The 22,205-nt window shown below is 44.0% G+C and overlaps 1 protein-coding gene across 3 annotated transcripts in view; it reads right to left on the bottom strand.

Annotated features, from left to right (window-relative positions):
* Nucleotides 1–22,205, bottom strand: part of ripor1 (RHO family interacting cell polarization regulator 1) — a 210,349-nt gene that overhangs the window by 20,875 nt on the left and 167,269 nt on the right. For all 3 annotated transcript variants that reach the window (XM_055648471.1, XM_055648470.1, XM_055648472.1), the window contains exons 9-13: nucleotides 15,628–15,671; nucleotides 14,636–14,761; nucleotides 12,034–12,182; nucleotides 7,652–7,781; nucleotides 4,531–5,286 (exon numbers count right to left, since the gene is read on the bottom strand). In XM_055648471.1, the coding sequence (XP_055504446.1) occupies nucleotides 4,531–5,286; nucleotides 7,652–7,781; nucleotides 12,034–12,182; nucleotides 14,636–14,761; nucleotides 15,628–15,671 (1,205 nt within the window). The remainder of the gene's footprint in view (nucleotides 1–4,530; nucleotides 5,287–7,651; nucleotides 7,782–12,033; nucleotides 12,183–14,635; nucleotides 14,762–15,627; nucleotides 15,672–22,205) is intronic.

The raw sequence follows: 22,205 nt of genomic DNA, 5'->3' as shown, positions 1-22,205 counted from the left end.
CGGTTGTCGTAGGTTGTCATAGGTGTGGTCGTAGGTTGTCGTAGGTGTGGTCGTAGGTTGTCGTAGGTGTGGTCGTAGGTTGTCATAGGTGTGGTTGTAGGAGGACGTCCTAATGGGTCGCCGGTTGTCGGTAACTTGACGTTGACTAGGTGGTAGGTTGTTGTAGCTTGTCGTAGGCATTGTCGAAGGGGGGGGGGGTCCAGTCGCTGTTTTTTCGCCGACCTGCTACAACTATGACAGTCGCCGGCAGTCGCCTAATTGGGACAGGCCCTTAAAATTGACCTACTGTATAGGATGAAAACGTGGGATAATATAGAAGTAGCGTACGGGTGATTGATGGTTGCCGTAGACTCGGTGGCCGAAGGACCCGTTTCCACGCTGTATCTCAGATCAGACAGCATGTGGGCAGGGAATGGACTGGCAACTTCTCGGGTAGGGACCCTTCATGATATTATTATGAATTTCATACAACAATCTTGAAAATCCACTAGTCCAGCAGGACTGAAGTCCCAAGGCCGTCTGATTATCTGTTTTACTGTAGCTGCGTTTCCCACAACATTTTGAAAATTGGCTGAAAATTTAAGCTTCTCACACAAGTAAACTGGACGCATTGAAGTAGTGGCCTCAAAGGGAGAAAGAAATGGATTGTTTGGCCAAAAACGCCGATTTACACAGAAGCTGCAAAGATCATGCCTACATATTGATTCCTACACTTTACTACAGATTACTACAGATTACTACACACCAGACTGATTCCTGGGATGTCAGGACTGTCTTGTGAAGAAAGACTGGATAGACTTGGTTTATACTCTCTAGAATTTAGAAGATTGAAAGGGGATCTTATAGAAACTTACAAAACTCTTAAGGGGTTGGACAGGCTAGATGCAGGAAGATTGTTCCCGATGTTAGGGAAGTCCAGGACAAGGGGTCACAGCTTAAGGATAAGGGGGAAATCCTTTAAAAACTGAGATGAGAAGAACTTTTTTCACACAGAGAGTGGTGAATCTCTGGAACTCTCTGCCACAGAGGGTAGTTGAGGCCCGTTCATTGGCTATATTTAAGAGGGAGTTAGATGTGGCCCTTGTGGCTAAGGGGATCAGGGGGTATGGAGAGAAGGCAGGTACGGGATACTAAGTTGGATGATCAGCCATGATCATATTGAATGGCGGTGCAGGCTCGAAGGGCCGAATGGCCTACTCCTGCACCTAATTTCTATGTTTCTATGTTTCTATATGTATGTGTAAAAGTCATATAAAGAAACTGTGGCAGACAGTGAAGTGGCAACAAGGAGGGCAGTTCAAGCAGCAACACAGGATGCGTAACCCTAACCAGCACAATGTTCTAAATGGGAAAGAATCACATAAGCAATTAATTTTCTCTTCACCACTAAGTGTTGTGAAAATGTGCTTATAATTGTGGAAAGGCTGGGAATGCAGTCAGAGTCTCTTTAATTACTGACAGATTACTGACTGATTGGGAATTGTGGAACAAGAACAAATGATGCTTTAAAAAAATAAATTCTGGAAAGCTTTAAAGATTTAAAATACAATTCGCTGGTGGAAGGAGGGAAATGTACCAACTATATTTTGAGTCGGACTGATGGAGTAGAGGGGAGGTAGCTGGTAGAGAGGGGTGAGGCAAGAACTAGCCGTGTTTGGTCCAGGTGAGGAGGGATTCATTGGCAGACGAGTCAAATGGTTGGGGAGAGAAGGTTGGAGATCGGAACCAAGGCTGTAGATAGTAAATGGGGCAGCACAATACTTTCACCTGCTCAGGTGCGATTCACAAGAGGGCTTGGCATAGTACCCGACTTCATTAAGTTGCTAAACACCCGGAAGGAAAACCTTTCTCAGGATAGTAAAGAGTGGCACAGTGGTGCAGCTGTTTGTTGCTGCCTTACAGCGCCAGAGACCCGGGATGGTTCCCGACTACAGGTCTTGTATGTACGGACTTTGTACGTTCACCCCGTAACTGCGTGGGTTTTCATTGAGTGCTCCAATTTCCTCCCACATGTTCCCCAGAGATGCTGCCTGATCCTCTTTCTTTGTCTCTCTCAATCATAACCTTGTCAATATTCACTTTGTATTGTAATATTCACAAGTATTGGAGCTGTTAATTTAGTAATTTTTTGTTTATTGTCTACGTATAATATCCACTTGTATTGTATTACAGGCCTGTTGTGTTGCTGCACATAGGGATTCCATTGTCAGTACGTGTGACAATTACACACTTGTGACTCTTGCTGGTGAGTCAGACAGCTCTGGCCTCTTACAACATGAAACTCATTGGCGTCTCCCGTCATCCCTGCTCCCAGGGACTGATTCACAGAGAAACTCAAGACTCAGCGAGGGGACAACAACGCACATGCAAACTCCTTTATGGACATACACACCCAACCCAACAGCAGGAGCACGAATGCTGTGGCAGGACTGTGATTTAACATAGACACTCCCTGACGTACGCAATAGACAACTTAGATGCACGCACTGAGTATAAATAGCTCTGTACTCAGTCCCTAGTTCAATCAAGGCAGTTCGTAATTTGCACAACATTGTACAATAACACAAGTTAACATCGGAAACAAGCCGGCAATGGCGGCAGTGTTTACCCATAAGGCCACATGCTGCAGCAAGTTCCCTGGATGCAGCCAGACGCTGTTGAGACAGTTAATAGTCTGACACGTAGACAGACTGAAGGAGGATCTCGACCCGAAACGTTACCCATTCCATCTCCCCAGAGATGCTGCTTGTCCCGCTGAGTTATTCCAGCACTTTGGCGTAAACCCGCACCTGCAGTTCCTTCCTACTCAAATACTCTCAATTAGTTATTTCAGGCTGGGGATAGTGATTATGTAAAATATGACTTGCACAAGAGTTTGTGGAACGTAACCCGTACGTAGGTCGGGGAGTAACTGTGTAGCCAAATTCACATTGCACTGACAAGGCACAACAGCCCAGCCTACAGCAGGGCCTGATGAAGTGACGAGAGGAGGCAAACATTCAGATTGCACAAGTGTCTAATAGTGACTGTGAATTGGAAAATAAACTGCCAGTTCACTGTGGGTTCCCTGGAAACAAATGCTCAATTCCTACCAACGTCACTTGGGGATGGTCACTGAGTGGGCCCAACACATCATCATCATCATCATGATCAGGCCAGCATGGAAGTGGCAGTATTTTGCAATGACTGCACCATCAACAGGACTCAAGAGAGTATTTATTATGCAATGCTCCCCACTCCCTACATGAAACCAGGGATCGATACCTTCTAGGACAGAGAAATCATTACTGTTCTCATTAAATGAATCAGATCATCTGAGGGGAAGAGAGGCTCAACAAATGAGGAGAGACAATTCAACTGCAGAGCGCCATCGGGTGGTTCCGCACGCAGCAGCCTCGCCAGCAGTTTGTCTGTCAATTCACCCTTTTTGTTATTTTTAGTTGTGTCAAAAGTATGTTTTTGAAGGTTTCTTGGTCTTTTTTTATGGGGGAAGGGGGGTGGGGGGGAAGGGGGAAACCGTTTTCTCAGTCGTTTCCAGGTCGAGGATGCGTCTTTTCTCCTCCTCGCATCTTCACAGTCCTCCTCGCGGCCTACCATCTGGATTGGCGCGGCCTTTCCTGCTGGAGACCGGCCAGGTCTTCAGCAGCGGCACAGCACTGGATTCCATCGCCGGGGCTCCGGAGTGTTGGGATTGCTGTTTAACACCGTGGAGCTGAGGTTTGCGGAGCTGACTCTAACATCGCGGAGTCCTGGGGACCTCTTGCTGGGGATCACCAGCGTTGAATCTCCGCCCAGCTTGGCCTGTGGACTTCGGGTGCCGTGGTCTCCGGTAGGAAACTCCAAGCTCCTTGGAGTGTTCTCCATTCCGACGTCGGAGCTCCGATCATCCCGACGAGAGGGCCTGAAACATCGGGCCGCCCATGGCGACGACTGAGGAGGCCTCAAAGGCCTCGACCACGGGTGAACAAAGAGGAAGATGACTGAACTTTATTGCCTTCCCTCACCGTGGGAAACGTTGATTCTGCTGTGTGGGGATGTTCATGTTAAATTCTATTGTGAATTGTGTTCTATTTATTCGTATGGCTGTATGGTCATTCAAATCTCACTGCACCAATTGTTGCATGTGATAATAAATGTCTCTTGAACTTGAACATAACAGGGATTTGAGAAGAAGCTAGTCAACTGAAGAACTTCACCCTGTGGCCTCACCCGACTCATTATTAGTTATCACGCTTGGGTACGCCAAAAAAAAAGGCAGAATTATTTAACTCTCACTGAGGGAATCCAACTCTGAGGAATTCTCCAGCAAACACAGCTGAAACGGATATAGCGCACACCAAGTCCATAAACGAACGGCCACAGAGTTAAAATGTAATTTAATTTAGAGATGCAGTGTGGAAACGGGCCTTCCCGCCAACCGAGCCTGCACCGACCAACAATTACCCCGTATACAAATGTGAGCATAGTACTGCAGTCCCACACTGGAACATTCACACCAAGTTACAACCAACCCTAACCAAACACACTTACCAATAGAACTTCTTCCAAATGCTTGACCTCCATCTCCAGTTTCTGGAGCTCAGGGAATTGGCCGCGGTAATCATCAAGTGTGGAATTTAACATCATCAAGGCTTCCTCGATGCCTGGGTCCGCCGGCTTCACTTTGGCCGGCTCTGCTGGCTCAGTCTTCTCCTCGCTCAGTTTGCTATTCTCCTCTATGGAGGCAGAGCTCTGAGCTGCCACGTCAGTGGTAGCCGCTTCCGCTTGTAGACCACAGGAAGGGACTTCAGGGGTTTCTGCCGTGAGCAGTGGAGCCTCCGACTGTAGCACGGCATCAATGCTCTGCTCAGGCACAGGCGGAGTGGGCTCGGTTGCGGGCATTGGTGGTGAGGCTGCGAAACTCATGGCGGCAACCACCTGTACCTCTGGCTCTGTGCTCAGCAGGGCATTCGAGTCCATCACCACGTCCACACTCGCTTCACTGATATTGCTGAGAGTTCTTGAAATCGGCATGTTCCCATTCCACATTACGTGCTCCGGCTCTACCACGATTTCCTCTTCCACCGAGTGCCTGTTGGCCTCAGCACTCTCCGCCTGTGGTTCATCGGCATGTGCTAACGTTATGGTGATCCTGGGCACCGTTCCCTGAATTTCAGGCTGCACCAGCGTCTTGGGTGAATGCCTGACGCTTGTTGACAACTGCGGGCTGGAAGAACCGTCGGAAGAATCGGAGGAGATGGACCAGGCGGCGCCGTTCTCCAGGTCTTCCTGTCTCCGCAGCATGTTCTAAACAAAGCAGAATGGCACAGGTCAGTCAGCTCCAGGGACACGCTGTACAACAGCACACTGCACGTGCGGGACAAGGTGTGTGTGGGGAACAAGGTGCAAGCAGACTAAAACTGTCTTGAAGATTATTGATTTATCTAACTTCAAGTAACCCTTGCATTCCCTCTCTCTCCGTCCCTCCCCCACCCTGGTCGTCGTACTAGTTTCACTGTCGTCCTGCTCAGTTTCACTGTTTGTATCACTCCTTATCACCTTCTCCACAGCCAGCAATGCACCATTGTGGGCTCCACCTTTCCTTGATTATCATAGTTGGCTTTGATTTGTCCTTTTGCATATCTTTCATTCATTTGTTTTTTGTACCTTTTCATACCTCTCCCATCCCTCTCCCCAGACCTTCAGTCTGAAAAAGGATCTCGAACCGAAACGTCACCTATTCCTTTTCTCCAGAGATGCTGCCTGACCAGCTAAATTACTCCTACATTTTGTCCTGCTAAAGATCCAGCTGGGTGTAAAATGGAAAAGTAATTTACTGGGGCTTCAAAACAATCACCTTGTAGGTCATAAACCCAACTCTCACGACTAAAAGGAATCAAAACTAAACCAATGCAAGGACATATTGTGTGAGGTTGGCTTGACGTGAGGCTTCAGGTAGTGAGATGCTTCTGCTGCCAAAACACCCAATAAAGAGGCAAAACTGTGCAGCAAGGATTTGCCATTTGTCAAAGCTGTTACTGATTCTTACTGTTAAATAATTTTCCCTCCAAAATAAACTTTATTCAAGGTAAAAAATATTTACAAAGCAAAAATCTCTTCCAAATACCCATCACCCTTTGTATAAAAATGGTTGCCCCTCAGTTTCCTATTAAATCTTTCTCCCCTCACCTGAAACCCTCTGGTCCTCTGGTTCTTGATACCCCTACTTTGGGTAAAAGTAAATGTGCATCTACCCTATCTATTCTTCTCATGATCTTATACACCTCTATAAGATCACCCTTCAATCCCCCCGCGCTCCATGCAAACCTATACCCAAGGCTGCAAAAGTAAATCCAAATGTTATAATTTATTAGAAGTTTTATTGAGAACCTTTCTGATTTTTGCGCACCAGTTATCCTTTGTCAGTGAGCCGATTCCCTATTCCTCCCTCCCCAAATTTCTCAACTGTGTGTTTAAAATGTGCGGATGATGTAGCTCGAGTCAGAGCCTATGTGCACCCAAGGGGATGTGAAATTATTAACAAGTTTATACAGACGGTGATAGCTTTACCACATGTGGCTCAAGAACAAAGGTGACTCTCTTCCTTTCCTCAAGTGTGCAGAGCCGCACATTCACACAGAGGGTGGTGGGTTTATGGAATGTGCTGCCAGAGGAGGTAGCTGAGGCATGTACGATGACAACATATAAAGGCTATTTGGACAGGTACATGGATAGGAAAGGTTTAGAGCCAATTTGTGATCCCAGCTACAAAGACAGATATGTACAGCAATTCTTTCTTCCCCCGCACAATTAAAGCATGGAATAATCTCCACCCTACTATAGTTACCCAACCAGATGCAACTAAATTTAAAGTAGCTCTTTCTTCCCAATAATCCTTTCTGGCTTAAGCCCTCCCTTCACCACCTCCAGTTTAAATTCCATTTGGAATATTTTGGAGGACCAAGAAACCAAGAACCAAGAATATGGGTCAAACGCAGACAGGTGGGACTAGTGCAGATGGGGAATCTTGGTTGGCATAGGGTAGTTGGCCCGAAGGGTTGGTTTGCAAGCTGTATGACCATACACTACATCCTTATTAATACTGTAACCCCCCTCCCTATTTACAGTACCCACTGCTGAATGAGCCAAACCATCACGGAACGCAATCTGAAAATAAAAGCTCCGGAGAACCTGGATGTAAAAATCATAAATTACTACGTGGTTTGATAACTTGTTTTAATCCTAAAAGGTTTGTCAGAGGAAACAATTTTCTGTTTAGGCATTTTAGGCAGCTGGCCTGTTGCGTTTGCTGTGAATTAACACGGCTACCCACCAACACACAGGTTAACTTTACAGGTAAACAGGTGTTTTTTTTGTCCTTAGAGTGTGACACAGTGTCGCTGCGGTAGAGTTGCTGCTTTACAGCACCAGAGACCCGGGTGCAGTTTATAGGTATGTTCTCCCTGTGACCACGTGGGGTTTCTCCCGGGTGCTCCAGCTTCTTCCCACACTCCAAAGACGTGTGGGTTTGTAGGTTAATTGGTTTCGGTAAAAGTGTGTGGTAGAGTGTTAGTGTACAGAGTGATCACTGATCGGTGCGGACCCAGTTGGCTGAAGGTCCTGAGTCCGCCCTGTATCTCTAAAGTTTAAAGTAAAGCTCGGAGACACTTACGTAAAAGGCTTGTTCCCGCAAGGATGGGGTATCTGGTGGACTCTGGTTGTAAGTGGAAAATCGCTTGTTTACTGTGGCCACCTTGTTAACCGTGCTTGCAGCAGATGTTTGATCGTCTTTATCAAATGGACTGAAAGACACAGAACAACGATGCAAATTAAGAAATGATACACTGAAGAAACAAGGAACTGCAGATGCTGGTTTACAATGTAAAAAAGAAACAAAGTGCTGGAGTAACTCAGTGTGTCAGGCAGCATCTTTGGAGAGCATGGATAGGTCCGAAACGATATACTGACATTGCCAGCACTTCAGGCTACAAACCAAAAGGGAATTTATTTTCCCACCCTTTTTAAACGTTGGAGTTCAATACATGCTATTAGTTCACGATTAGTGCAAAAACCTGGCAGAAACATTATCAAACACAATTTGACATCAAGTCACATAAAGAAACTACAGAGATGACCAAAAGCTTGGTCAGATAATTATAAGGAGTGTCAAACATAGAAAAATAGGAAGAGTAGGCCATTCGGCCCTTTGAACCAGCACTGGCATTCAATATGATCATGGCTGATCATCTAAAATCTGTACCCAGTTCCTGCTTTTTCCCCATATCCCTTAATTCCTTTAGCCCTAAGAGCTAAATCTAACTCGCTCTTGAAAACATCCAATGAATTGGCCGCCATTGCCTTCTGTGGCAGTGAATTCCAGATTCACAACTCTCTAAGTGACAAAGTTTTTCCTCATCTCACTCCTAAATGGCCTACCCCTTATTCTTAAACTGTGACCCCTGGCTTTGCACTCCCCCAACATCGGGAATTTTTTTCCTGCATCTAGCCTGTCCCATCCTTTAAGAATTTTATATGTTTCTAGGGAACTTAGTGAGTGAGCATTGTTAATATAAAACGCCTAATATACGTTTTAAACAAGACAAGAGCTTGCCCGCACCATTAAGTAAGAGTAGCTGCTAGGAACGGTAATGTCCTGCAGTCCGATGCTGTACATAGATCTAATAAACATGTGTTGTATCTTGATATGTGTTTGACTCCACTCATTACATGGTGTCAGAAGTGGGATTTGAACCCACGCCCCCATTGTTGAAAGCAAGGTTGCCACTGGCGAGGGATTAAAGCCAAGGAAGGGAGGAGCTCAAAGATTTTGGAGATTGGAAGGGATGAAGAGGACGCTAGTCCAGTTCAATTGCACTAGTCCATGGAGGGAATTGTACACATTTGGGAATATTTTATAACAAAGCATTCTTTACTGGAGGCCACATACTATGATCCATAATTGATACTTGTTGAATGGTGTCAGTGTATACCTCAGATCCTTCCTTTCCTGAAGACACATATTAACAATGTAGTTTTCTCTCGTTTTATTTAAGAAAAATAATCATGCAAAAGGAGTCTTGATATGCCTGGGGCAAGTCACCATGCTCCAGAGACGGAGAACGTTAGGTCCTACCCACTGCACTATAGGGACCGAAGCGCACAATGACGCTGTGATGCTCCAGTGCACAGTAACAGGAGAGCACTGCAATGCCAGAGGTTGAGACAATTCACTCCCTTGATGGATGTAAAAGATCTATTCAAAGCGCAGTGAAATTATCTGGCCCATTCTTTGGAAAGTGAACCAAAATGTCACACACGAGTCCAGATGTCATCACAAATTAAGGCATAAAAAAAATTCTTGTAAGAGATTAACCTTATTCATTGCTATTTTCCTGCCTACAGAACTATAATGAGTGCCTGCTAATGATATCAACATTCTAGCTTTTAAAAATTCACAGAGTTTGTAAACTGCTTCCGTGTGGTGTCACACACGTGACCAGTCGTATTTTACCTCTGACCCTAAACAAACATTGTCAGCATAACATATTAAAATTTCACTTGATAAACCGAATAAAATATGAATCATTCATATGCAGTACAAAACAATATACCTTTAATGCTTTCAGAATTAGAAGAGATGTATTCCACAATTTTTCATCTTTTTGGTCCCACACGTGACTAAGATTGGGCCATCTCCAGTGTGCTGGGGAATGTGCAATTCCTAACCAAGTAATTTATTTAGTCCTTCATTTGACTTCTGTCGGCTGCGCACACATTAGTGTTGTGTTTCCTTGTGTTACAATAAAGGCTATCATTTATCTTTGGCAGGAAAGGCCTTTTGATGACCCCCGAGGTTGTGAAAGACGCTGCAGGAATTCAAGGCCTCTAAAGATATTCTCAGAATAAAATTATGTACCTTTAGAATGGAGATGAGGAGGAATTATTTTAGGTCATGAATCTGTGGAATTCATTGCCACAGGCAGCTGTGGAGGTCAAATCATTGGGTATTTTTAAAGCAGAGATTGACAGATTTCTTGATTAAGAAGGGCATCAAAGGTTATGGGGAGAAAAGTGACAGGAGAATGGGGTTGAGAGGGAAAGATAGATCCGCCATGATTGAATGGCAGAGTAGACTCGATGGGTTGAATGGCCCAATTCTGCTCCTATGACTTATGGACTTGTATTACAACATATTGCTCATCTAAATAAAAAAGGAATCCTCATTCAACCTTCAACAATAGCATAGAGTTATGGGAAAGTACAGAGCCAAAGACCATCAATGCTACTACTCTATTTGATTTGTGGCAAACATCTAAAAACAAGCGGTCCTAGAACACTGCCACGAAGGATAATTTTGTAACTTTACATACCGTTGGGACATTCACGCCCTCCTCCCTTCCTTTCCTGAAGACACATATCAACACACAATGTCTCCCATGGGGCCTGCTGACTTCACTGACCTCATCTCCAAACCTGCAAGGTTCAGGTCAATCAAAAAATACAAAACTTTGTCTGACCTAAAAACCTTCTAAATCCAGAACATAGATTGGAATTTAGCGGAAATTAACGTGGATAACTTCCCTTTTCCCAACTAATTCGCTCATTTTAACGTCATCTTACTTCGCCCACCTTTATCAGTGCACCACAATGCCTTGAAAATGATCCACATATTCCAACTCTGCTTTCTGTCATTTAGCCATTCCTTCATCCCTGCTCATATAATACCTGCAAAGTCATGAACGTTTACCTTGTTTAGCAAACTCTTACATGGCACCTCATCAAATGGTTTTGGGAATTCCAAATGTAACGTATCTATCGGATCCCCTTTTTCAAATATCATATATCTTCGAAAAACAGTTGCTACTATTTCTTCAGAAACAAGGAACTGCAGATGTTGGTTTATACCAAGGATACAGACACAAAGTGTTTAACTTCCTTGCTCGATCACAAATGGGTCCTAATTCTTGTAATGGATTTTTTTAATTTTAGAGATTTGGCGTGGAACCAGGTTCTTTGGCCCACCGAGTCCGCGCCGACCAACAATGACCCATACACTAGTTCTATCCGACACACTAGGGACAATTTACAGAAGCCAATTGACCTAAAATCCTGCACATCTTTGGAGTGTGGGAGGAAACTGGAGCAACCCGAGAAAACCCTCACAGGGAGAACGTACAAACTCCATACAGACAGCACCTATAATCAGAATCAAACACGGGTCTCTGGCGCTGCAAGGCAGCAACTCTATCGCTGCGCCACAGTGCCACCACTCAATGGAATCTATTTTTGTTGAGAGTTACAGAATGTTTCTTCGAAATCCTGTCGCTGCTTATACACATCATAATTGATTTTCCCAGTCTGCTCAAGTCAATTCTGCCATCACAATAATTGTTTTTAATCGATGTTTACGATACGGATTCCAGTTATATGTTTCCGGCTCCCATCTGAGAAAATCTGCCATGCTACGATCACTCTTCCCCAAGGGATCCATGACAACGAGATCTGTAATAAGTTCTTAAGTAAAAGTTTCCGTTTGGTTTAGTTTATTGTACAGTGAGGAACAGTGAAAAGCTTCTGTTGCGCGCTAACCAGTCAGCTGTAAATAGCCTGTTCCTGGGATAGCTCAACAACATAGCGTTCTAAAAAACTGCCTCAAGTATATTCTTATGAACCCATCCATAACATCTAGTTTGTTTATTGGATTCGTCCAATTTCCAAGATTGAAGTTATCCACAATTATTGCCATTCATTTCATAAAGATTCCTACTATTTCTTTATTTAAGATACTTTTGTTATTTTTCTTTCTCCACACAAGGGGCTGAGCTGAACAACTTCCTTGCAATTGTGCAACAATTCTGAACGACGCGCTCGACAAAAATAACACAGGAATTTGCAACAGATTGAATGTGAAAGGACTCGTTGTGAAGGGATGACAGTAGCCCTTTGAGAATGTAATATTCTTACAAGTTTTAGATGGAAACGAATCATTTTCAATGCCATCAACACACCACAAAAGGCCAATCCTGTCCCATTTTTAGGCTGCGAAAGACTTACTTCCAGATGACCTCCAGGCTAAGTTTAATAGTTCCCAAGTCATTGATGTCCACAGCGACAGACTGGGGCAAGGCTGCGAACAAATCCTTTGTTTCACACGAGACGTTGCCAACGATGACGTGATTTGCCAGGCTTTTCAACTCTGTCACCTGCAAGAATGAATCAATCAATAATAGCTGTGATGCTAAAAACAGTTAATCTAAAAACAATTCATCTGAAAAATTTTGCTCAATAACCTTCACGACAGTGCAATGAAAGGTTTGCAATTCAATGCATGAAGGACACCTATATATTGGATGAGCCATTCCATGTTGTTTGCTGTGTCAGGAGGTGCAGCAAACCAATGGTACAGCAGACATCCAAATTAAAACCCATCCCTTAAATGTAACTATATTTAAATTTTCCACTTGATGTGGCAGGTCCTGAAATGTAGTCACTGGATTGTGATCCAATGTGGCTTGTTTACTATGTAGAAACAAAGAACTACAGCTGCAGGTTTATACCAAAGATAGGCACAAAGCGCAGAAGGACTGCAGGGAAAATGCTGGGAACTATGGGCCAGTGAGCTTAACATCTGCAGTTGGAAAGTTACTAGAGAGTATTCTGAGGGATAGGTTATACAGGCATTTGGACGGGCAAAGGCTGATTAGGGATAGTCAGCATGGTTTTGTATGTGGGAGGTCGTGCCTCACAAATCTGACTGAGTTTTTTGAAGACGTGATCAAAAAGGTCGATGAGGGCAGAACTGTAGATGTTGTATACATGGATTTCAGTAAGGCATTCAATATGGTAGGCTGCTTTGGAAGGTTAGATCGCACGGGATCAAGGAGAGATAGCTGAATGGATAGCAAATTGGCTTAATGGAAGGAAAGAGAGGGTGACGGTGGAACCCTGAGTGACCGAGAAGGTTGCTTCTCGGACTGAAGGCCTGTGACTAGTGGTGTGCCTCAGGGTTCGGTGCTGGGCCCGTTACTGTTTGTCATCCACATCAATGATTTGGATGAGAACATACTGGGCATGATTAGCGAGTTTGCTGATGATACAAAAGTGTGTGGTTTTGCAGATGGTTGTGAAGGATTGCAGCAGGATCTGGTTCGATTGGCCACCTGGGCTATTTAATGGTTCTGGGTAGTGTTGTAGAGCAGAGGGATCTAGGGTACAGGTGCATGGTTCCTTGAAGGTCAAGTCTCAGGTAGATAAGGTGGTCAAAAAAGCTTTTGGCACTTTGGCCTTCATCAGTCAGAGTATTGAGTATAGAAGTTGGGAGGTCATGTTGCAGTTGTATAAGATGTTGGTGATACCGCATTCAGAATATTGTGTTCAGTTCTGGGCACCAGGTTATAGGAAAGGTATTGTGAAGCTTGAAAGGGTTCAGCGAAGATTTATGAGGATGTTGCCAGGACTAGAGGGTGTGAGCTATAGGGAGAGGTTGAGTAGGCTGGGTCTCTATTCTTTGGAGCGCAGGAGGATAAGGGGTGATCTTATAGAAGTGCGTAAAATCATGAGAGGAATAGATCGGGTAGATGCACAGTCTCTTGCCCAGAGTAGGGGAATCGAGGAATAGAGGACATAGGTTCAAGGTGATTTGATAGGAATCGGAGGGGTAACATTTTCACACAAAGGGTAGTGGGTGTATGGAACAAACTACCAGAGGATGTAGTTGAGGCTGGGACGATCCCAACATTTAAGAAACAGTTAGGCGGATACATGGATAGGGCAGGTTTGGACTAGGCAGGTGGGACAAGTGTAGCTGGGACATGTTGGGTGGTGTGGGCAAGTTGGGCCGAAGGGCGTGTTTCCACACTGTATCACTACGACTCTATAAGTAATTCAATGGGCAGGAAGCATCTCTGGAGAGAAAGGATAGGTGAAGTTTTGGGTCGGGATCCTTCTTTAGACACGACTGTAGAGTGGTCCTGACCCAAAACATCACCTATCCCAGAGATGCTGTCTGACCCACTGAGTTACTCCACAACTTTGTGTCTGTTGTCTACTAGTTTGAGAATGCTATGTTACCAGTCCCTGCGTTACCTTCTCTCTCTGCTCCACATGCAGACCATATGAATTGCATGAAGAAAATTGTGCGAGGGTTTGTGCAAGGGGGGAGGCAAGCAGAGAACCAAATGCAGCTGTCTGGGTAGCAGACTCTGCCGTACAGTCTGTGCCCGAGGCTATGGAAAGGCTCACTCTCTTATATGGAAAACATGAAGCAGGAGGAGGTTATTGGAAGAAATAAAGGAGAAATGTTATCTTCCAATTCTGTTTACATTTCAGCTTAAAAGGATTTTACTTTCATTGCAACCAACATTGAAAGGTCACAGACTCGCGTTCTGGCTGCAGGTTTTAGTTTGAGTCTGGCAGTCGACAGCAATGAGTTTGCAGAGTCATTTTTTCCACTGGAGAATGTGGGCGAGTTCATCATTACAGGCCGATCCTTCTTCTGGAGATCTTCCCTCAGTAAACAGGAACATAGCCAGTAAACAAAGCCATGTTGGGCAGGCTCCATGCATCAGAGAGCAGGGAACTTTGCCCATCTCTCTCTCTCCGAGGGACGCAGGCTGGGAAATCAGTGTTGTTCCTCAGAAGTGGCCCAGCCGCTTACCTTGATTGAGAGGAACTCCGTAACCAGAGGCTGGAGGACCATCTCCTCACTATCCCACACTTGCTTCCCATTAGCTTCAATGCGACCTTTCAACTTCCACCTCTGGCGACCGTATTTCATAAATATCTGGAACCAAATGTTGGAATGTTTTAAAACATGCTGAAAGGGTTTTCATTCCTTAGTTTCGCAAAACATAGAACAGTACAACCCTTCGGCCCACAATGTCACATCATGCCTAGCCCAATTCTTATCTGCCAGAAGATAATCCATATTACAATATTCTCAGCATATCCATCTGCCTATCCAAAAATGTCATAAATGCCACTATTGTATCTGCCTCAACGGCCTCCCCCAGCAGCACGTTCCACACACGCACCACCCTCTGTAAACAAATGTTACCCTGCACATCTCCTTTGAACTTTGCCCCTCTCACCTTAAAGCTATGGACTCACTCGTATTTGATTTTTCCATCCTGGGAATAAGGTTTGACTGAATATCATATCTATGCCTCTCATAATATTCTATATTTCTATCAGGTCTCCCCACAACCTCTGATGTTCTAGAGGAAACAAACTAAGTCTGTCAACCTCTCCCTGTAGCTAATACCCCCTAATGTGGGTAACATTCTGGTAAACAACCTTTGCAGCTTTTCCAAAGCCTCCACATCATTCCTCAACCAGAACTGTACATAATAATACAATGTCGTATAGAGCTGCATTGTGAATTCCAGACACTTTAACTGCGCTATAAAATACACCTGGTGTAGGCAACTGGTGGGAGAATCGTGTGAGAGAATTGGTTGCGGGGAAATATGCAGGGAAAGGGCCTGACGTTCTGACAGCCAGCATAACTTTGATGGGTTTTTACAGCTGTAAAAATATGAGAGATACGTGATATTCAAGTATCTCCCACAGAGGCTGCCCGACCTGCTATGTGTTATTTCAGATTTACAGCATCTACAGCACTTCACGCATCTTGAAATGTTTTCTCACCTCGTACTGATCTCCGGGACAGAGACGTGCAAAGCCTGCAAGTCCTGAAAACAAGACAAGAACGTCAGTCATAGAAAAACATTGAGCAATTGAATACCAACTCCACACAGCAAAAGCTATAACTTTTGTCACAACATTCACAGCCAGCAAAAGCATCACAAAATCAAAAGGTTAACTGCTGCAGGTATTAAGATACAGCGTGGAAACAGGTCCTTCGGCCTATTGCACCATGCCGACCAGCGATCTCCCCGTACATTAACACTATCTACACACTCAGGACAATTCATAATTTACAGAAGCCAATTAACCTACCAACCTGTGCGTCTTGGGAGTGTGGGATGAAACCAGAGCACCCGGAGAAAACCCATGTGGTTACAGGGAGAACGAACAAACTCCGTACAGACAACACCAGTAGTCAGAATCGAACCCGGGTTTCTGCCGCTGTAAGGCAGCAACTCTACGGTTGTGCCACTGTGCTGCCCTCAAGAGAACTTCTTCAGAGAGGGTAAACCTTGAGAAGATTTTGCAATGGAGCAGTGAAAAGTAGAAGCAAGAAACTACAGACGCTGGGTTACAAGAAAAGACACAAAGTGCTGGTGAAACTCAGCGGGTCAGGTAGCATCTCTGGAGAACATGGACAGGTGACGTTCCAGAACAGGGCCCTGCCTCAGACTGATTATAGGGGTACAAGTTAGAAATATCAAAAGTAAGGAGATCTTAATACAGGGTGAGAAAAATATAGGATATTAAAATCTACCTGATGGTGGAATCTGGTGAAGTTCCTTCTATTAGAGTTCTGTTTGTGAGCAGTCATAAAAGGATTTCAGTTTTGTTTTTAATTAAAAAAATATACCAAGTCCTGCAAGATTTTGCAAATTTAAATAAGATGCAATGCTTTGATTCAAAGACAAGAGTGTGGTCAAGGCAGAATTTAAATGTTTTGAGGATCTGAGCGATGGCAGGGTAAGCAAGGAGGAACTAGTTGATGTTTAGAGCTGAGAAAAGCACAAATACAAGCTACAGTGGCAGGCAGCCTGAGACAGGGCCAATGATAAGTTATCCCACAATGATAATGGATAGGATTTTTTTTTGTAATTACATATGCTGGAAATATGAAATATAAAGATAAAATTCTAGAAAAACTCAGCAGATGGTCATCGATCTGGAACGTGAACTGTTCCTCTTTCCACAGATGCTGCCTGGTCAGCTGAATTGCCCCAGCATTTTCTGTTTTTAGTTTTGAAAATAGGCAGTGCTTATGGCAGAGACAATGTGGTGTTGGGAATGATATGAATGGAGATGTTGTTTGGGATACAAAGTGCCGAGCTCATATGTGAGGCAGGAGTTTAGACTTTATGGTGGGGGAAGTGACAATACTGGCTAATATTTAATACTGAGGAAATCACGGCTAATTTGAGATTGGCAGCCAAGCAGCCTCATAGCACAAGAGATGGTCAAGGTATATAAAGTCATCAGCATGCAAGTGAGAATATCATTGTTCTGTGTTGGTACATTTCAACAATTAAACACTCTTGGCTCGCAAAGTGGAATTTCTAGCCTAGAGTGAATTCAAGCAAGCAGATGTGGAATAGGCAGCGGTTTGCATGCCACCGATGGGTAAAAACCTTGGTGGATGAATTCAAAGCCGGATTGCACGAATGATGGCCACAGATATGGAAGCTATATGGTCAAGAAGGGCAATTCGAGGTTAAGCATTGGTAGATAGGATGAGGGTTTTGCTTTCTTGTGGAGATGTACAAAATCATGAGAGGAATAGATCAGTTAAACGCACAGAGACTTTTGCCCAGAACAGAGGAATCAAGAACCATAGGACATTGATTTAAGATGGGGGGGGGGGAACGATTTAATGGGAACCTGACGGGTAACTTTTTTTTTTACACAAAGGGTGGTGGGTGTGTGGAACGAGCTGCCAGAGGAGGTAGTTGCGGCAGGGACTATTGCAACACTTAAGAAACATTCGGACAGGTACAGATTTAAAGGGATATGGACCAAAAGGAGGCAGGTGAGACTCGTCTAGATGTGGCATGTTGGCAACGTGGGCAAGTTGGGCCTGTTTCCACGCAGTATGACTCTCTGAATATACAAAGGATGATGTACAACAGAATGTAAATAGCATCACAGGGGCAAGAACCATTTATAATGGTTGGCATCGTATCCGTGATAAAATATGGTGTGGCAGTTGTTATAGGTCAAGGAAACTAGAATGAACTCTCAACAAACATTCCACCTCCACTCAAAATAAAATCAGCTATTTCAAAATACTCGTATATAGGAATATGAGATAGCTATTTAAGATCTTCAGGTCTGTTTTGTCTTTAAAGAAATGAAATTCGATCAATGACCAAGCTCCTTATCTCCAAATACTTTATATTCGAGACATAATTTATCAAGCTCAGCGATAAAATGAATCCTCCTGACATAATGTGTTCTTTATTAATGCAGCCTCCAAATTCTCAGCACCCTCTGCAACCTTCGCTCCTGGCTGTTCCAATTCCAATTTTTATGCCTCGCTTGTCAGTCTCTGATTCTCTTACTTGTGAAAATAAACATGGACGAATGAACTGCAGATGCTGGTTTAAATCGAAGATAGACTCAAAATGCTGGAGTAACTCAACGGGTCCGGCTGCATCTCTGGAGAGAAGGAATGGGAATAGATGCTCTATATCTACTCTATATCTACTCTAGATCCCCTTAAAATCAACAAAACTGTTTTTAATACGCTATTTAACTCTGAATATTCTCGGGAGTGCAAAACTAGTTTGTGCAATTCTAATTGTACACTCGAGTTTAGATACAATTCTGATAAATCCACCCAACACCATCATAGTCAACACATCTTGAGATACAGGGCCTATAATATCAATCTGTGAGATGTACTGGAAACAAACACATTTACTTAAAAGGTTAAATACAAGGTCTTTGCCTTGGTAAATATACAAATAAATAAAAACGAGGGCTATCAATGGGCTACCTGTGTTGCATTTTAATGCCCACATCAATAATCCCCAAGAACATCTTGACTAGATGGTGCCTACCTTTCCTGAGAAAATGTAACAAAAAATCAAAGTACACAATCTGGGTTGATGAAATAAAAACTGACCACTAAACTAATCAAAACCAATCCGGAGACCACATTGTTTGATGGTCTACACCATATGTATTCCTTCCTCTGGCTTCACAACTCACACTTTTTCCTATCCTTCTCACATGTTTTGTCTTTTCATCTCCGGTGTTTGTCCAACCATCTGCCTATCAACCCCCCTCCCCCATCCACCTGTATCCGCCTATGACCTGCCAGGCTTTGTCCTGCCCCGCCTCCTCTTTCCCAGTTTTCTCCCTCTGATCACAATCAGTCCGAAGAAGGGTCCCAACCCGAATCGTCACCTATCCATGTTCTCCAGAGATGCTGCCTGACCCACTGCGTAACTCCGGCCCTGTGTCTTGTTGCGAGAGTGATATATACAACGTTCCCCAACTGTTGCAATGCCAACCGGTTTTATTTTCCTGAGAGACCGTTCAATATTAATAACTAGATAGTCGTATTCAAAAAGCATAGAAATGTGACCATAGAATAATGAGACATAACTGCTAGTCTAAATACTTGTACTTTATCTCCATTGTGAGTTCAGTAGCTGCCAATTCTCCATACGGTAGATTCTGAAGTTGCAGGCAATTAAAAACTCAATTACTGATGGGAGTCGCAAATATTTTCCTCGGTCCAATTCTTTGTGGTAACACCCACGACGGAAGGTTTGATATGTGCAGCCTTTTATAAGATTATTCAAGCACAACAAACTAATTATGAGCAGAAATGCACAGACAGACATTCTTGAAGACACTCTTCTTGGAAATTCAATTTCTTTCTCAAAACGCATTTAATGTAGTACAAACAAGCTATCTGTGGGCTGAGCAGGGTTTGCTGATGAATATCTGAACACAGAACGGAGAGAATAGGACTTTAATTAGCTGAGGAGTGGAGTACAACATCAATAAGCTATGACAAGAGCAGTGAGACGTATTATTAATTGATTGCTTGTAAATGTAGCCAATATGATTTAAAGACTGATTTCCACTTACTTAAATACTTCATTAATGCGGTGGTCACTAAACCATCCCCACAGGAAAAATTGAAAAAGAACTGAAATCCTTTTATGACTGGAGTGATTGCTGGTCGGCACGGACTCGGTGGGTCGAAGGGCCTGTTTCCGCACTGTATCTCTAAAGTCTAAAGAACTTTGGTTAGAATAATGCAGTCCATGTGGTTTACATTGGCAGAATATCTAATCAAGAGATTTTGTTGAATGCAAAATAGATAAATGTTGTCCTGTCAGAAGGGGGTTTATTAAATCACCACAATACTCTTCCTCTGCAGTCTTCCCGTCTCTCTCATGTAACATCCCCAATTACCAACCACCTAATAATGTATTGCACTCCTGTCACTTTTGCATGGCCAGAACCACTGTTGACATTGGAAGCACAAGAAACAGCAGAAGCTGGCATCGTCAGCAAAAAACAAATGGCTGGAGGATTCAGTGGGTTAGGCAGCATTTGTGGCAGCGTTTCGTGTCGGGACCCATGTTCAGACTGATGGGGTGGGAGAAATCTGGAAAAGGGGTAGGGGTGGGGCAAAGTCTGGCATGTGATATATGGATACGGAGTGGGGGGGTTGGAGTAAGTGACAAGGGCTAGAGGCATAAAGAAGACAAAAAGGTAGCATATAAGAGTGAGTGAAATGTAGGGAGAGAGGAATAAGGGTGGAATGGGACAAGGGGAAAGGAAAGCAAGGGGATGAAAGGGAAATATGGGATTTGGGGATGGCAGAAAGAAGAGGAGCAAGGTGGAACATCTGTGCGTGCTGGGGTGGGGGTGCGGGCAACGGTGGTTTTGGGGTGAGAGAATTACTTGACATTGGAAAGGTCAACTTTCATATTGTTGGGTTTTAAGCTACCCAAGTGCAAAATGGGCTGCTGTTTTTGTAGTTTGCAGTGGTCTCATTCTGGCAATGGAGGTCAAGCACAGAAAGTTCATTCTGGGGATGGGAAGGAGGGTTCTAAATGGTTAGCAGTCGGGAGATCCAGCAAGCCTTGGCACAAGTGTGTGGCGATACGGTGCAACATTCACTCCCACAGCGTCTGCACAATCAGCAGCTTCCAAACAAATCTGTGAAGGGATCTCTCACAAAAGCGAAGAAGCCATGAAATCACAACAGGATCTCTTTGCTGCATCGAGAGCGACACATTGTCGCAGCTGGTAGAGCCACCGCCTTATAGCACCAGAGACCCAGGTTCGATCCTGACTTCAGGTGACGTCTGTGCAGAGTTTGCTCCATCTCCCTGTGATCACATGGGTTTCCTCCCACACATCCTGAAGATGTGCAGGTTTGTAGATTCATTGGCCTCTAAAATTGCCCCAAGTGTGGAGGGAGTGGACAGGAAAGCGGGACAACACAGAACTAGTGTGAATGGGTGATCGATTGTTGGCAACGGTTACTGAAGGGCCCGTTTCTCTAAACTAAATTTGCAATCTGTCTGCCAATTGCGCTTCAATATTGCGAAGTGTTTCACTTAGTGCAAAAGTTGGTTACGTTTTTAATTTTGCTTTTAGTTGGTGAAGATGTGGACATTCCAAACAAGGCTGGCCTTGTCCACTTCTAACAGTCCCTGAATTGTGGAGGCAATTATACATCGACTCCATTGCCGGGTCTAGACCAGACCAGCTGAGCACAGCATACTTGCCGAGTCTAGACCAGACCAGCTGAGCACAGCAGATTTCTGTCCCCAAGGGCCGTGAAGTGGATTAATTTTTAATAACTCAATAGTTTCATTGCCACCGTTATTGATACTAGCTTTCAATTCCAAATTTAATTTAATTATTGGAATTTAAGTTCCTCTTATGCTTCCGTGGGATTCGATGTGTTAATGTTCCCGATACCAGCCCAGTAACAGCAGTTAAAAACAACATGGGGATAGTAACTGCTGTGTTAAGGCATTCGAGATTAGCTGTCGGCATCCTTTTTAAATACAGGGCAGCTTTATCCTGGGAATGCACATCTGCCTGACATTCGTTATGTCTGAAGGTTCCTGTCCCGAAATGTCGCCTGTCCGTTTTCTCCAGAGATGATGCCTGACCTGCTGAGTTACTCCAGTATTTTGGGTCTATGTTGATTATGTCTTCTACAGTCCAAATGGTATTGATGTAAATCTCACAATATTTCTCCTGCTTCGGCGAACATTGCAGATGTGATTTACACCCCTGCGATGCAGGAAAGGCAAAATAGTAGACAAACAATATCCTGCATCGCTAATGATCTCAGACTCCTAATTATGGGTTAAGTTACTGCCTTTGGCCCAGGGAGGTGCATGTTTAGAAAAAAATATTTTTGCAAAAATCATTCACTGCTGAACTTAATGACATAAACATGAGGTTGGGCTTCAAGTCTCCTGCTGTGTGAGTCTCCTCGCTAACACAGCCTCTGTGTACCACGTCACTACTGATCCATAGCAGATGTTTCCTTCACTTAACCACATAAACCCGCACCCCCCAAAACAAAGATGTTC

Source organism: Leucoraja erinacea, chromosome 17 (genome assembly GCF_028641065.1).
Source record: "Leucoraja erinacea ecotype New England chromosome 17, Leri_hhj_1, whole genome shotgun sequence".
In the NCBI taxonomy this organism is placed as follows: domain Eukaryota; kingdom Metazoa; phylum Chordata; class Chondrichthyes; order Rajiformes; family Rajidae; genus Leucoraja; species Leucoraja erinaceus.
The sequence above is the reverse complement of the archived record's forward strand: the minus strand, read 5'-3'. Positions and strand labels throughout refer to the sequence as shown.